The sequence below is a fragment of the Rhinoderma darwinii genome, chromosome 6 (genome assembly GCF_050947455.1).
Source record: "Rhinoderma darwinii isolate aRhiDar2 chromosome 6, aRhiDar2.hap1, whole genome shotgun sequence".
Lineage (NCBI taxonomy): Eukaryota > Metazoa > Chordata > Amphibia > Anura > Rhinodermatidae > Rhinoderma > Rhinoderma darwinii.
In genome coordinates this window covers 28,137,821-28,155,630 of record NC_134692.1, presented here as the reverse complement: position 1 = coordinate 28,155,630, position 17,810 = coordinate 28,137,821, and the positions used below count along the sequence as shown (strand labels likewise).

The 17,810-nt window shown below is 41.3% G+C and overlaps 1 protein-coding gene across 3 annotated transcripts in view; it reads left to right on the top strand.

The window, feature by feature from the left end:
* The window catches only part of GRB14 (growth factor receptor bound protein 14), a 55,695-nt gene extending 38,132 nt beyond the window's left edge, over window positions 1–17,563 (top strand). Inside the window, exons 7-13 of one of the 3 annotated variants that reach the window (XM_075829374.1) lie at window positions 774–869; window positions 5,798–5,875; window positions 7,179–7,295; window positions 7,709–7,778; window positions 8,924–9,011; window positions 15,962–16,031; window positions 17,135–17,563. In XM_075829374.1, the coding sequence (XP_075685489.1) occupies window positions 774–869; window positions 5,798–5,875; window positions 7,179–7,295; window positions 7,709–7,778; window positions 8,924–9,011; window positions 15,962–16,031; window positions 17,135–17,281 (666 nt within the window). In that variant the 3' untranslated portion in view covers window positions 17,282–17,563. Of the gene's footprint in view, window positions 1–773; window positions 870–5,797; window positions 5,876–7,178; window positions 7,296–7,708; window positions 7,779–8,923; window positions 9,012–15,961; window positions 16,056–17,134 lie in introns of all 3 variants that reach the window. The other 2 variants (XM_075829373.1, XM_075829375.1) reach the window with 2 other exon arrangements.
* Window positions 17,564–17,810: the final 247 nt, after the last annotated feature.

Here is a 17,810-nt window from a genome sequence, read left to right as displayed (position 1 = left end):
TTAGAAATACACCTTTGTCAGTACCATCCACCTTTGAATTGACGGTATCACCTTAGAGGAGCGCTTTGTGTCTGGCCTTTTTTTTCTCCATATTCCTGTCTTTCCATGTCCAGGAACACCCCACTGACAGTACAGGGACTAATTTACATATCGAGCATCAATAATAACGGCACCGATATCTCCAGAACGGTGGAGGCTAGACAGGTAATTCAAAGTGCCCCAGGGTCAGTACAGTAGCGCTTATAACATGGTGCACTCATCTGCACATGTATGGGGTACTGAAAGGTTCTCTTTAAGATAGACTTTATAGATGTTTTCCCATCTCCAAAGGATATGCCATAAATGTCTAATACGTGGGGGTCCCACATCTGGCCCCTCTAATCCCCTGACCTCCATTCTGCCAGGTCACTTGGAACACTGCAGCCACATCTGGTAGAAGACTGGAGATGTGGCCTTACATTTGACATTCAAGTCTCGTTCTAGAAAGAGCCAAGCAAGTCAGTGGACTCTGATTCTCCCAATAGGTGCCTCTTGCAGAATTAGGATTCCCACATGAGACATTTATGACATATCCTGTCACTATGCCATGCCTTTCTGAGATGGGAAAACCTTTAAATAGGGAGACGGCAAAGCTGATTAAAATACAAAGTTCTGTTAAAATAAAAAGTGTATTTGTGCTTTGACTGTTTAAATAGGAGGATTTTAGTGACTTTTATTTCAACAGGTTTTGCCTGCAAGATATGCATTAATCAAAATGTGCTGTGGCCTTCTAGCCTAACAAGACAAGAGGAGCCAAGGAGATGAAAATGCTGTGCGCGGAGAATGAAGAGAGTAAGATCTGCTGGGTGACAGCAATACGATTGTATAAGGTAACCTGCTTCTATAATAATCAACCTAGATGTGCAGATATAGTAGGGCAGGGTTTGTAAATGGAGTAGAGCTTAGCAGGTATTTGACACAATCTGCCTCGATATCACAATATGGTCAGTGGTTCTCCATAAAAATGCAAGTAAATGTACTGAGCTATCTGCACCCACAGCATACTGTAACTTTGTCATCAGGGCCACATCTAGTTTAGCGGGGGTCTCTGGGCAAAAGACAAGGTAGGTACCCTCTTCCCAGTAGCTGTTTCATATAATGCATCTTTGGCTGTACAGAAACAATAAATAACGGTTGATGTCCACAGAATCTGACCACAATCTTCTGTATGAGAGTTGCCCCACTATCTCTTAGTGTCTGCTATTTGGAGAAACAAGGTTTGATATGTTAAATTTTAATATGCCTGATCCTTTGTTCAACCAGGAGATAAGTGGAGCCAGAGGTATTTGGCACCTACTTATCCCCTTCTGCCAATGGCAATAAACTTGCATGCTGAACCACTGTTTTTCGCCTTGTTAGCAGTGCAGGCAAGACGATGGAGTTCTCAACCTTAGTAATTATTATAAGTAATAGCTGAATAATCTCCTGTCATACATTAACATTTTTTATATTGGTACAGGTACAGATTAAATATTTTCATACTCCCATGTCTTGCTCCTGAGAGTGTCTCGGAAGGGCTGGAGAGAACTGGGTGGTGGTGGCCGCTTCGTAATTGCCCTTTCTCACCAGCCCTCCCTATAATCTCGCTTTGTGAAGGGCAGGAAGGCTTGGACGTTCCTTTAGCTTCCTGGTCCCCCAATAATTTCTTTGGTGGCAGTTCCAATCGTACTTATGTAGGTACTGTCAGATTTCCCAAAGGTTAAGCGTACCTCCCAACAGTCCTGCTGATTCAGCAGGACAGTCCTGGATTCCAGGTGGTGTCCCGCTGTCCTGGGCGGCCAGGCGTATGTCCCGCTGTCAACTGTATTTGCATCCTCATGACACAGATACAGTTCAACCCAATGCTGAAGCAGGGAACCATCAGCTCCCTACTTCAGAATTAGTTCAGAGCGGAGGAGCAGAGGGAGCTCCTCTGCTCGCCGAGGTCTCCCCGGGCACAGTGCTACTTTAAGCGCTGTGCTCGGGGAAGCCCTTGACGTCACTGTCCATATATGACCAGAATCGGCAATGGGGATTCCGCTCAAGGAGTAGCCACTGATGTCACTGTCCATATATGTATAGGGACATCAGGGCTTCCCTCTAGGAGTGGAATCCCCAGTCTATGCTCTGGCTTGGGATTCCGCTCCTAGAGGGAGTTCCATGGCGCTATCTACAAAGGGGGTGGCACTGTCTTCAAGGGGGGTGTAGAGCTATCAACATGGACATTGTGACACTACATAGGGGCACTATCTACATGGGCACTATCTACAAGGGCACTGTGGCACTATCTTCAAGGGCACTGGTACTTTATATGATGTGGGCACTGGCACTAGGGGCAGCTTTGGGGGCATTTCACTGTATAATGGCAGCTAGGGGGCATTATACTGTGAGGGGACAGCTGTGGGGGCATTATGCTGTATGGGGGCATTAAGCTGCATGGGGCAGCTATGGGGCATTATACTGTATGGGGCAGCTATGGGGGCATTATACTGTATGAGGGCATCTGTGTGGGCATTATACTGTATGGGGAATTATACTGTATTGGGAAGCTATGGGGGCATCATGCTGCATGGGGGCAGCTATGGGGCATTATGTTGTATGGGGGAATTTGTTTGGCCATTATACTGTATGAGGGCATCTGTGTGGGGATTATACTGTATGGGGGCATCTGTGTGGGCTTTATACTGAAGGGGTGCATCTATGGGGGCATTATACTGTATGGTGGCACCTAGAGGGCATTATACATTGTGGGGGCAGCTATTTGGCATTATACTGTGTGGGAGGCACTATGGGAGCATGATACTGTGTGGGGTGAAACGGGTGTGTATGGGCAGGGATTGGGTGGGATTAGAGGCGTGGTTTAAAAGAAAAAAATTTGGAATACTGTTAAAAAAGTCCATTACCTGCAGCTCATTGCTGTCTTTAAACCCTTGGCGCTGCAGTCATTTTTTAGTTTTTCATTTTTTCCTCCCCGGCTTTCCGTTAACATAGGCGTATGAGGACTTTTTTTGTTAGATGAGTTGTAAATTTAAATGGCACTATTTAATATATCATATAACGTCCTGGGAAACTGCAAAATTCTTTGCGCGGTGGAATGGGAAAAAAAACAGTGATTCCTCCATTGTTATTTGGATTTTGTTTTTAAGGGGTTCACTGTGCAGTAAAAACGTTAAATTTAATCTGCGCGTCAATGCGAATATGGCAATACCAAATTTATATTGTTTTTTTATATACTACTTTTACATAGAAAAGCAATATTTATTTTTTTTTAATTGTTTTGCGCCATAATATTCTGAGACCCATAACTTTTTTATTTTCCCTCGATGGAGCAGTGTGAGTACTAGTTCTTTGCTGGGCGAGCTGGAGTATTTATTGGTACCATTTTGGGGTACATACGGCTTTTTGATCACTTTTTATTCCATTTGATTTGGTAAGGTGACCAAAAAAGAGAAGTTCTGGCCTTTTTTTAACGGCGTTCATAATGCGGGTTAAATAACATTAAATGATAATATTTAGTACTTTTAGGGATGCAACGATACCATGTATCATGTATTATGTTTATTTCATTTATTTTTTTATTTTAATATTTTTTTATGTACCATATATTAACAAATTTTTTTTAACAGTTTTTTACATTTTTAGTCCACCTAGGGTAGTTGAACAAATGATCACTGGTACAATACACTGAAATATTTATGTATTGTGGTTTATTGTCATTTTTATTAGGAGCACAAAGATGGTAGACTTGGGGGCTTTCACTAGGCCACTTTAGGCTGCCACTTCAATCATCAACATCCCTCGAATATGTCACGGGGGGGGGGGGGGGGGGGGCGATGGGGTGACGTGGGACCCCCTCTTTCTAACAAAGAGAATATTGTAGGAAAAAAATGATAATTCTTAGGCGCAGCGGGATAATAGAAATTTCAATCCATAGGGAATCATCATTCCCTATGGATTGAATTTTCTATTATCCAGCTGCGCCTGAGAATAGTCCGGTTTTTCCTACATTATTGTCTTTGTGATACTCCTGGACCTACCACTCCAGTCTGGAAACTAGGGGGCAAACTAGATACCCCTACAGCCCAGCCGGGCCCATACATTCACGCTTCATTGGATGTTGTGCTCCATGCACAACTCTTTCAGGTCAGCACAATTTAACCACAAATTATTTTCTCACCTACTTGTATTGTTTGATGCACTATGTGCGCTGTGTTTCTCTCTTTTTTCTTGTTATCATTCCCCTCTTTCTAACGACTTAGAAGCATCTAAGTGGCTAAATGGCCACGTATCTCCGAGCTCGGCCGTTGCAAGGAAGTGTTGACTGTAACATTCATTTTTTTACGAGGTGTAGTTTTTACGCCTCTTATGAACTACACAGCTTTTTACCATTGAAATCAATTGGAAGCTGTTTGCAGGCGGGTTCGAGTTGCATTTTGGAGAGTAATGCAATTGCTTAGAAATACGCTTTAAAATAAGCCGTGTGGCTATGGTCTTACGCTACGCGTCACTAAGGGGTTAACATTGCATACTGTGGGAGAATTACCTGAGTTTGCTTTAACAAATTCAGACCAACCATCCATTCAGAATTCTAGAACCTGCTGTCCTTCGACTATGGAATTTTAGATCAAACTCTTTATTATCTTGACCTCATCTGTGGGATTGACGGTCATTTAAAGAGTTATTCAACTCCTGACATAGTTGTACTTGGCACAGTGATGCCTCCTCTGGAATGCCATTTGTCAGACCCCACAGTCAGCTGAATGACATTCCTTTAATTTTTAACTGAAGCACAAATTTGTCATGAAATCTAAACTATTAACTTGAGGGTGTTTTTGTGTTTTGTGCACTTCAAAAAGTTTCCCAAAGTGTGTGTGGTTGATGGTGTAGAATCCGTGATGATAGAAAGTAACACTATTCCTGAGTATTATGGTTTATTAGCTTTGTATATAACTGGTGATTGCACAAGACACATTGTATTTCCTTTAATCCCTTTACGCCACACTTATTTTGGTCGTTAATAATGAGATAATTTCTAAAAATGTTCTGCTCGAGTCGAAGCAATCATTTTTTTTTAAGTATAAACTGTTTTTAAAAATGACATAGAGGAACAATAAAATTGAATTGATATTTGTGTCTGCTATTGTCTAAGGTTTATTTTTATTTATAACCTGGCCTAGTTTTTGAAATTTCGTTGGGGCTAGAGCTTCAGACACGTTCGTTGGTTTTTAAAAAGTATTTTTGTATAATTATTTTATTACTCATTTTGCTTTTAATTTAAGAGATTTTTGTTTACTTTTTTTACTTAAACTTGTCCGCTAAATGGTCAGAAGAGACCTTAGGATGAAATTTTTTTCTCCTTTAACTAAGACAGGGGTTACAGGGGAAAACAGACTTTTTTTTCACAATCATGGCTATGCTAGGTCTAAATAAACCCAGTAGCTAGTTGACAGTTGTCCCAGCAATCACGTGATCGCCGAATCTAAGAGAAGTAGCACTGCCGCTGCCTCTATTGTATACACAACACTAATTAAGAGCTCTGTATACAGAATTCTAGTGGGCAGAAAAAGTAAAAATATAGTTTCTGCCTTCTCTACTTGGCACCTGGCCGTCTGTCACTATTGGGCATTTGAATTGAACTGCAGCCTATATAAAAACATGTATAGGTGGTTGTTAAGAGGTGAATAAGAAATGCTGTAGCTTCGAATAACCTCAACATTTGCAGTACAATACATGGCATGCAGAGCTCATTCCTTCTAATATTTTCTTTGTTCATTTTCAGAATGGTAAACAGATTTACCAAAATTACCAAAGACCTCACCAAAAAAATGATCCGAATGGACACAATCTGACAGCAATGGTATGTATTGTAATATGATGCAGAATTGTCTGCTACTTTATACCAGCATCATTATTTACACAGGCAGAGCGACTCGCCAATATGTGCTGCTATGCCTGGTACCGCAGCTGAGTACTGTATAGTACGGCCATTTCATTCTGCTAATCGACAACCCCATTGATAAAATCTTAATCAGCTATCCTAACCATTAATAGTGAAGGCATATCCAAAGATATACCACCACTTCGTGTCGATGGGGGGCTGACTGCGGGTACCCCGACCAATTCTCAGAATGAGGCATCACTAGTTAAGCTCAGTGGCCGTCCCGGCCGTCCCCCATAGCACTGGATACTACAACACAATGTAGTTGAATGATACTGTAATGCATTTACCCGCGCAGCAGATGACCGGGAGGGAAGCTATGCAGGAAAAAAGTTGAAGTCACTTCATTCTTGGGATTAATGGGAGTCCAAGAGGTCGGACCTCCACCGATATAATATAATTCAATGTAAGGATATGCTATAACATTTTATGTAAATTATTATAATAATAATAATAATATTAATATTACTCAATGAGGGGTTTCCAGTTTCATGTAAATAAAGAATAATCATTGCATTATAAGAAGTCATATAACTTACTACTATATTGTACATCGGCGGAGATTTGACTAGTGCAAAGGAAAAGTGGAGCAGTTGCCCATATCAACCAATCAAATGAGTGCACTCATTTTTCAGAGGCCCATAGCATTTTCAAAATCTCACCATTTTCAACAACTATGTTTAAAGGCAGTAAATGGAAACATTCTTGCTTATATGCAGAGTATGAAATCTTGTCCTGACCTAATGCTGTTCATAAAACTGACGATTTGTTTGGCAAATGACAAAAATATTTTATTTATGAATTTTAGGGCTAATCCACATAGCAATGCCGTGTGCACAGACCGTGTACAGCATCACCCGGAGTGCCTAAGGGTCTGTGTTACGGGTCTGCTGGTACTCCGTGTACCACTGTATGGTGCGTCCTTGAGCCACCATATTTTCCCCTAGGAGTAATGCTTCTAATCCCCCACATAATATATTATCCAATGCAGCATCCTACTATTTTGTTCTCTCTGATTCACATGTAATTAGTGTTAAATTGAAGACACATAGTGGAACAATACGGCTTAGTGGTCTACGATGGATTAATTGACGGTGTGATATTACATAATGGTGTACTTACTACCATAACATTATAAGCATGCCTCTAAGTCTGTTCATTGTTGTACCGGATAAGTTATAATGACTGTATGACTTGTTAACATAGATTTCTGTATTTGTAGCGAAGTATATCAGAAAACTCTCTCGTGGCAATGGACTTCTCAGGCAATAAAACAAGAGTAATTGAAAATCCCACAGAAGCTTTGTCTATTGCTGTACAAGAGGGATTGTTATGGAGGGTGTGTATCATAGCTAAACTGCTAAAGGGTATTTTATGATAGTACAGGTAACTAAATAGCATATTTGCAAGTTTTCTTATATTTACCAGTCAGTAAACTGAGATATTGGGAAACTATGCCCCTTCCTTGGACTTCTACCTCTGGTGTTGCTGAAGGGGTTTTCTCAGATTAGAAACTGTAGAAACAGCGCCACTCCGTGGGCTGTGTGTGATATTGTTCCAGTCTAGTCTCATTAAAATGTAGGGGCTGGACTGCAATACCAGACACACCCCATGGACAAAAGTGGCGCTATTTCGAGAAACATAATGCACGGATTTACAAAAAAAATTCAAATTGCAGCACATCCCACAGAAACCCCTTTAAGTACATCATATTTGTACTTCCTATTATACTGTTTGTTGTATTTTATACAGAGAAAAAGCTGTGGACGGATCAGTGCCCATAGCATCCCTACAACTTCTCAAAAGTCAAAGCTGAACATAGGTATGCTAACAATATTGGCTTCTAATATATGCTTTACTTAAATAGAAAAATAAATTTTTACATACCCTATTAAATGAATTCTGAGTTAATAGAGGGGGGTCCTCTGTTCAGGATTATCAACGGTTGGCCAGAGTAGAGTGGCGAGTGGAGTAGAGTGTAGAGTGGCTGCAAAGAGTATCTCTCGCTCTGGAGGACCTGTCCTGCTCTGCATTACACAGACAACCCGTTAATTGTGCCCATTGGCAGTGTGTAATGCTGAACTTCCCCTGTGGTGGCGCTGCAGTGAAATTGAACACTTAGTGACAGGTTTCATCACAGATTACAGTTGATCGCTGGGAGTCCCAGGAGGGGGATGCTTTTTAATCTACTTATTGTCAAGGGATTATTCTGGCAAGCAGGGATTGTCCAAAGCAGAGAACCCCTTTAATAAAATAATTAATTAATTAATTAATTAATTACCTAAGGGGGTTTTCAAAGTTCAAAAATGTTGTGCCCCCCCCCCCCGTGCCTGTTGACATGACATTCAATTGCTGGCCACAGGGATGACATTTCATCCAAAGTATTATCACCACTGCGGCGATTGTATGCAAGTCACCTAACATATGGACATCATGTCTGTGCAATCAGAGGGATAGCAGGAGTGGTGGGGAAAGCACAGGACTCGTGGCTGAGGACCAAAGCAGAACCAGTTTGGTTAGTATTGCCTTTGGTGTAGTTTTTATGTGCGCTGGCACAGTATGTTGTGGGACCACACAGACGTGATGTCATAATGCTAGCGCAGCAGAATTCGAAAAGGGATAAATAGGAAAGTATTTTATTTATTTTGTCATTTTATATAGGTTTTTCTCATTAAAAAAAAAGAAAGAAATTAATAAGGGTAATTACAAAGACGACAAAATGAATTGATGTCATATTGATTTATGAATTTTATTTAAAAAAATGCAGATCTACTTCCACATCATGATACAAACAGTACACTAACATCTAATTATATAATTCCATTTATTAATTAGAATAGACTAATATATGATTACCGCATGCTATATAATATTTGGCTACTGATCTAACTGGGCACATATCACCTGTTTACCTGCTTGCTGACTACTACTATGTTCATTCTTTGAATTATTTATTATGATATGCAGTGGTCCATATGTCACAACCCTGGTTCCACCATAAAATATCAAGAGACGAAGCACAGAAACTGATCCATCAGCAAGGACTTGTAAATGGGTAAGTTTCTTTACATGTGGATGCTTTTTCAAAGATTTAGAAATAAAAGTCTTCTTTTTTTCACAAAACAGTACCACACTTGTCCATGGACTATGTCTTGTATTGCAGCTCATCTTTATCCACTTAAATGGGGCTGAGCTACAACACCAGACACAGCCCATGGACGAGTGTGGCGCTTTTAGTTATTTAAGACCTTTTCACACCTAGTACTGTGAAATTTACAAATCTAGCAGTATTTCCCTTCAAATTGTCTTGCACTAAAGGGGTGTATGGTTTTGGCAACCATTTTTTTTTACATTGCTGGTCCCCCTTTTATAAACTGATAAAGGCTATTGCTGTTGGGTGCCCCTCCTATTGGCTGTATGTAGATGATGAGCTTCAATGTGTTGGTCTATTGTGTATATTGAGCTTTCCTATTGTTTTCCAGCACTGACAGCTGCGAGGAACTCATGAATTTGTATCAACTAATAGGGGAAGTTTTGGCACAAGGGGTAATAGATGAATGGGCCTACCCCTGTCCTGAGAAACCAAGCCATCTAGTGTGTACATTGAGCTTCCTTCTTGTCCTCCAGTACCGATAGCTGTGAAGGGCTCCATGATAGTGTGGGAGGATGGGGAGGATGTGGAGACAAGATGTTTATTCATATTGGCCTTGTCCAACTCCATCCTGAGTTGACAAACTATTTAAGAAATTGAAAGCAGTCCAATCGGATTCTCAGGTCAATTTGCCATTATTATTCTCTATGAACAATTTTTACATTTATCCCCCATTGTATTGAGTATTTTAATATTATATAGTTTACTAGACATTTGGCAAACATACTTTAAAGTTGTTGTTTTTTTTACTACTTACACATCTTCCAGAAATAGCCATTTCTTTTGTTAAGCCTTGCTGCTGGATAATATACTGTACAATTTGTAAGGAAAGTGTCTGAGTTAATGTTTTCAATTCTGGATCAGAGAGGCATTTTGAAGTTCAGCTCTTATGCAGTGGAAGCCAGCTGGTGTACTACACAAACTTGACAGCTTGGACCTATAGAGATGAATCAATACTCAAGTCATTGAAGTTTCTCTGAAAGCATAATCATACTTTTCAGTATTATCTCCTTCCACTTCTAAGCCAAAGAAGTTCTATTTATAAATCTGATTCCCATAAAACTTTCGAAATGCCGTGTAGTGCTATTGAAAACTGGTCTTCTGTGTCGACCAACACTTTCAAAAAAATGTCCTTAGAAGTATGGCATGCAAATTCTAGATTTTAAATGCCACATATTCTGATTTAGGAAAATACTGTATATAGAGAAATGTAATTCTTATTTCCTCTAAATAATGTTCATTTTGCATTTAGTTCTATAAGATTTTTTTTTTGTGTGGAAAAAAAATTACTAGAAACCACTTTGTAATTCAATGACTTGAATAAAAACTCGGTTTGTGGCAAAATAACAGGCTTTGTGAACAGGGCAGCATCAGATACAGACCCCAACCACCACATTTGCTGCAACTTATAGAGGACCTGTTTCTCTCCTGAGATTCCTGGCTTAGTAAATACTCTAGCATAACCCATAAAATAACCAGAACACCACCTTATTATTTTTTTAGCATTTCTTTAAAATGTTTAAATACAATCAGAGTATTTTATCATGCCTTATAGAAATCAGCCTTGTTAACATGGAGTCAGATTGCCCCCAGAAATCAATTTAAATCAGTGGCGTCGCTAGCACCTGGCTTTCGGGGCCCAAGCTCCGGATTTTTGGCTTGGTGCCACGGATCCCCAGGCGACTGCCACATAATGGTGTAGCTATGGGGGTTGCAGCGGACGCAATTGCGACCGGGCCCCAAAGTATGGGGGGCCTGCGGCCCCCCGCACCAAGTCTATAAAAGGTTACGATACTAACTGGGGTCTATGTAAGAAACTACACGGGCCCCTGTTACTATAGTAATAACAATATACTTACCCTCCTCTTTTACAAGTGCATTGGAGGTCCTGACGTCTTCCCGTGTCATGACGTCACAACGCTGTGCGCCACGCACAATGTCACGACGCTGGATGACATCAGAACCTGTGCCGCCGAAGAGGAGGGTAAGTATAACGTTACTGTATGCTGGGGCCCTGTATCTAAGCCTACCTTGTGGTAGGCTTAGATACAGGTTGTAACAGACAGTATCACACATGGGCCATGTATCTAAGCCTACCTTGTGGTAGGCTTAGATACAGCTTGTAACAGACAGTATCACACATGGGCCATGTATCTAAGCCTACCATGTGGTAGGCTTAGATACAGAGCCCAGCAGACAGGATCAGACATGGTGTGATTCTGTGTTCTGGGCCGTGTATTTAAGCCTTTCACATGGTAGGCATAGATACATGGCCCATGTGTGATCCTGATTGCTGGGCCCTGTATCTAAGCCTACCACATGGTAGGCTGAGATACAGGGCCCCAGCAGATATTACTCTTATACTATATAGGATTAATGTCTGCTGGGGCCCTGTATCTAAGCCTACCAAATGGTAGGCTTAGATACATGGCCCATGTGTGATCCTGTCCGATGGGCCCTGTATCCAAGCCTACCACATAGTAGGCTTAGGTACAGGACCCCAGCAGACAGTAATCTTAGGGTATGTTCACACTGAGTTCTTTGGCGCTGTTTTTGACACGGAAAGGATTCCTGAAGAAATTTTGAGGAATTTTTCCACCTGTAAAAAAACTCTGTGTGAACAGGGCCTTATACTGTATAAGACGTGTATCTAAGCCTAACATGTGGTAGGCTTAGATACAGGGTCCAACAGACAGTATCACACATGGGCCCTGTATCTAAGCCCACCACATGTGTTACTAATGGGTTATTTTTGTGTTTGTGCTTTTTTACAGGTTCGGATGTTGGAATACGTCGGTTTTGAGGACTACTTCGATGGCGGCTTTTTTATTTTCAATAAAATGATTAACGAGGGTTGTGTGGGAATTTTTTATTTCAATAAAATATTTTTTCTATGTCTTTGTATTTTTTTTAAACTTTATTACTACCGCCTTAGTGATGGCTCCTGGCTGATTGACAACATCCATTACTAAGGCGGGGCTTAGTGTTAGCCTGTGAAAAGGCTAACACTAACACCCATTATTACCCAGGGGTGCCGGGAAGAGTCGGGTACGATCTAGTACCCGACCATATGTAGGGATGGTCAGACACTGGGGCCGCTGGTATTATTAGGCTGGGAAAGACCACAAACAGTGGGTCTTCCCGCCCTGGTAATGCTAGCCTGCTGCTGCAATGTTGTATCTGGCCAGTCATGAAAAATGGGGGGGGGGGCACGTAATAAAAAAAAAATAATAATTAGGAAAATCGATGAGGGGTCCCCCCCATTTTTCATAACCAGCCAGAAACAACCCAGCAGCAGCAGGCTAGCATTACCATTGTTTTTGGGCTTTCCCAGCCTAATAATATCAGCCTGCGGCCGACCCAATGCCCAACCATCACTAGAAATTGTCGGGTGCTGGATCAGACCCTGCTCTTCCTCATACTCCTCATGGCAGTGTGTACCGGGGTAATAATGGAGGTTAGTTTTAGCCTCTACACCGGCTAAAACTAAGCCCCACCTTAGTAATCAGCCAGCGGCCATTACTAAGGCGGTAGTAATAAGGTTTAAAAGAATACAAAGACATAGGAAAAAATATTTTATTGAAATTAAAAAAAAAACACACAACCCTCGTTAATAATTTTATTGAGAATAAAAAAAAACGCTGTCATTGAAGTAGTCCTCGAATCCGAAGTAGTTCAACAACCAAACCTGTAAAATACACAAACAAAATTTTTTTTTGTAACACATAAACAAGCAAAGTAATTATTATTTTTACCTTTCCTGGGTCCAGCGCTGGAGCCACAATGTCAGCGAGCTGGGCTCTATATCTAATCCTATGATGTGTGATACTGTTTGCTGAGCCACTGTATCTAATCCTATCCATAGCTATAGGGTCTTAGTGCTATAGATATGCTGTCTTAACTACAGTTAGGCCCAGAATTATTTGGACAGTGATACAAGTTTTGGCATTTTATCTGTTTACCAAAACATATTGAATATCCAGTTATATAATCAATATGGGCTTAAAGTGCAGACTCTCAGCTTTAATTTGAGGGTATTCACATCCTAATTTGAGGAAGGGTTTAGGAATTACAGCTCTTTAAATGAAGGTGTCACAAAATTATGATATTTTTTTTTATATATAATATTGCTTTTAGTATGATATTAAAATAAATTGTATTTATTTGTGTTCTTGTGTTGTACTTTTTACTTTTTTCTTACTTTTACTTCTCTATGGGGGCTGCCATTTTTTTTTTCATCTCTGTATGTGTCGATTAACGACACATACAGAGATGGAATACAGCACATACATCCCCATGGAGAATGCGAACGGGAGCCGTTCCATTCACCATAGCGTACACCGTCTGTGTGGGAACGGCGCATGCGCCGCTCCCACACAGACCAAAAGGAAGGTCTTTGGCAGAGCGAAATCCGGCGCCATTTTTATGTGGACCGGAAGCCGCGGCCGGACAGTAAGATGACGACTTCCGGTTGCGGCTTCCGGCCATATGTTCAAGGCAGCGAAGACGCAAGGTATAGGAGCGGAGGCGGCAGCGGCGGCAGAAGCAGGTAAGTTATGTTTGTGTATGTGATGTGTGTATTATGTTCGTGTATGTTTGTGTTATACTGTCTGATTACCACTGTATCTAATCCTCCTACACTGTGCATTCGCTCAGAAAATGGCGGCACACCTTGTAGGAGGTTTGAAGATTCAACCCCCTCCTCCTGGCACTAACCAGAATAAGGGCGGGGGATTGTGTGAGGACACTAGAGCGAGTGTGTCTGCCCCAAATTTGCAGCATAAAGCAATGAGGTTGCTTTACCACATTGCCAATGCTGCAATTTTGGGAATTGCTCCCTCTAGTGACCAGCACATGGAAATGTTAAAAATTAGAATCTAATTTATAATGTTTCCGGACTTGTGAAAAAATTAAAACAATTAAAACAATGTGTAATCACTTATATACTAACTGTTTAACTGGAAAAAAAAAACTAATTCTAACGACACATTCCCTTTAATATGTAGCTGCCTCTTTTTCAAGGGACAAAAGGTAATTGGACAATTATCTCAAAAGCAATTTAATGGGCTGCATGGGCTATTCCCTTGTTAATCCATCATCAATTAAGCAGGTAAAAGGTCTAGAGTTGATTCCAGGTGTGGCATTTGTATTTGGAAGCTGTTGCTGTGAACCCACAACATGAGATCAAAGGTGCTCTCAATGCAAGTGAAACAGACCATCGTTAGGCTGAAAAAAATTAAGAAATCAATGAGAGAGAGCACAAATGTTAGTACATTTTGATACATTCTTGAAAAAAAAAGAGCGCACTGGTGATCTCGTGAACTTCAAAAGGCCTAGACGTCCACGGAAAACAACAGTGGTGGATGATTGCAGAATCCTTTCCATGGTGAAGAAAAACCCCTTCACAACTACCCAAGAGAAGAACACTCTCCTGGAAGTAGGTGTACCAGTATCTTAGTCTACCATAAACAGAAAACTTCATGAGAGCAAATACAGAGGGTTCACCACAAGGTGCAAACCATTAATCAGCCCCAAAAATAGACAGGAAAGATTAGACTTTGCCAAAAAACATCTAAAGAAGCCAGGCCAGTTCTGGAACAGCATGAAACTAAGATCAACCTGTACCAGAATGATGGGAGGAAGAAAGTATGGAGAAGTTTTGGAACGGCTCATCATCCAAAGCCACCACATTCTCTGTAAAACATGGTGGGGGCAGTGTGATGGCATGGTGGAGGCAGTGTGAAGGCATGTACATGCATGGCTGCCAAAGGTACTTGGTCACTAGTGTTTATTGATGATGTGACTGAAGACAGAAGCAGCCAGATTAATTCTGAAGTGTTCAGGGATTTACTTTCTGCTCAGATTCAACCAAATGCAGCAAGGTGGATTGGATGTTGCTTCACAGTACAGATGGACAATGACCCAAAACATACTGCGAAAGCAACCCAGGAGTTTATAAGGCAAAGAAGTGGAATATTCTGCAATGGCCAAGTCAATCACCAGATCTCAACCCGATCGAGCTGCATTTCACTTGCTTAAGACAAAACTTAAGGCAGAAAGACCCACAAACAAGCAACAACTGAAGACAGCTGCAGTAAAGGCCGGGCAAAGCATCACAAAGGAGGAAACCCAGCGTTTGGTGATGTCCATGGGTTCCAGACTTCAGCCAGTCATTGCGCCGCTTGTGTTGTTGAAAGGCACAGATTGGCAGGGCAGAATGACATGCCCCATCAATCAGGGCCCTTCAATAATGGAAGCGATGCGATGATGTCATTGTGCCGCTACAATCGTTGATTGGCAGGGCAGAATGAGTTCCCCCGCCAATCAGCGCCTTTTAACAAGTTGAAAGGCGCTGATTAGCCAGACAACTCATTCTGCCCTGCCAATCAGTGTCATTGTAAGGCGCTGAATGGTCGGGCACGGAACGTACCCGGCCATTCAGCGCTTATGCATATAATTGCAACTGCGTTCTATAGAAGCAGGTACAATTAGTGCAGGAGGGGGTGGCGGCGGCTGGTTTCAGTTGCGCCGCTGCCCACTCAAAGGGGCAGCAGGGCGGACGGTGCGGCCCTATTCCCTCTCAGCCCGCCCCTCCTCCCCATTAGCAGTGCTAGCGCGCTGCAATGTGTTTTTTTTAAGATGATGTGCGGTTCGGGCCCATATGATAATCCGCCACTGGGTGTCCTCATATTCCCACAGTACCGTATTCTTCTAACTAACCTATAAATATACATAATTTAGATATGAAAAGAATGCACATAGAGTACATTCATATGTAAATTGTTCCATCCCACGGGCAAGCTATAGGCGCAAGCAATTTATATATTTTGAGGAATATTTTTTTTCTTTTTTAGGGTCTTTTTGGTCCGGGACAGCCAAAGTACTCCAAAATCGTTTGTTTTATCTCTGTGTTATGGACAGAAGGTAAAGCATTTCCAGATTCTACCAGTAAGTAACATGTACTCACCTCGTGTACATCAAGTGCCAAAATGCACCCACAGTAAACCATGGCAACCAAAAATGTTCATGGTTTGTTTTCACGCCTTATTTGTTGATATGGGCTGGGTTACTAGACAATGGTATTTCCTAACTTTCTAAATAATTAAAAGGGAATCTGTCGTCAGGAAATCACTGTAAAGGGATATTTCATAAATGTGTGATAAGTTTGGGTCCCACCTCGGGGGCCCTCACTGATTCTGTGCGAACGCTGTCCTCATAGACCTTAGCGGAAACTTTGCACTCTTCATTAAAGTCTATGGGATTTACAAAAAGTCTATCGGGACAGTGGCTGCACAGAGTTGGAGAACAGGGTCACAGAAGCCCCTTCACCTGATCGCTGAGGTTCCCAGAGATAGGACCCCTATCGATCTTGCAGTGTTAGCACCATAATTTGCATGATGGGAATACTCCTTCCATTTCATATTCACTTGCTATCCCATCTGGCTAGTCTACAGTGTCCTGCCTTTCTCATTAAAGCCAGGTGATGGGGAAACAAGTTTAAACATTCCCATGTTGCTGATCTAGTGTTAGCATAACAGTGAAAATAGAGTTTTAATGGCTCATGCGCCGTATGCTACCAAGACGTCAAGTGTCCGCTGGGCTTTTATCAACCAGGGAAGTATCCTTGGCTCCAGGCTGTGAAACCTCTCCAACCCCTTCCTTCTGCTCTCAATAGACGTCTCTAGCGGATAGGACATCATATGATGCCGGAGACCACTAGAGATGTCAATCAAGAGGGGTTAGGGAGGGTTTACAGTTGAGAGCCCAGGATACTTCCCTTGTTGATGAATGCCCAGGGGACACTTGATTTCTCATTAGCATACAGCCTGTGGGTCATTAAAACTTGATTTTCTCTGTTATTCTAGCAGTATGTTCGGTACATGGGGATCTTTAAACTTGTTTTTCCGCCACCTACAGTATATAGCGATGTTAGCAATTTAAGGGGGTCAAAACTGCAGACAAACTACCTTTAGGCCATTAACTTTCATGAAATTCTTAATTCTGCTATTTTTCCCACCATCCAACAGATTGAAGATGAAGGAGAACTGTTTTACACTTTAGATGAGGGACACACAAGGTTTACAGATCTCACACAATTTGTTGAGTTTCATCAGCTGAACAAGGGAATCCTGCCCTGCACCCTGAAGCACTATTGTACCCGGGTTACTTTCTAACGATCTTCATGAACTACTGTAAATAATAATCACTGTATTAAGACATTATTGTATATAAATGGTGCCTAAAAGATGTGGAATTATAACTAGTGACTGTCACGGATGGAATTATAAAATATGAAGAAGCTGTGACCAAAGTGTGATGGAGAGTGATCCCGTAATCGGGCTCCAAGTCACATGTATGATTACACTATGGGGATATATGTTTAGTCTCCGCTGATAAATGTATATTGCAAATACTCAAATAAAAATATAAGAAGGTGATAATAACCCTTTACTTTATATCATATAGGGATTGTTTTATGTGGCTGGCTTAATCTTCCAAACGAGACATTTTAAGGAAGAAAAACACAGGGTGAGGGAAAGATTGATCAATCTCTCTACTTTATTTCACATCATGGTTGCCATACATGTACACCAACATTTTATTCTGATTGCCATATTGGAGTCGGAAAAATCTTTTCCCTAAGCTGAGAAAAATGTACTTTTACTTCATGGGGATCTTGTCTTCCTCTGGATTAACATTGCA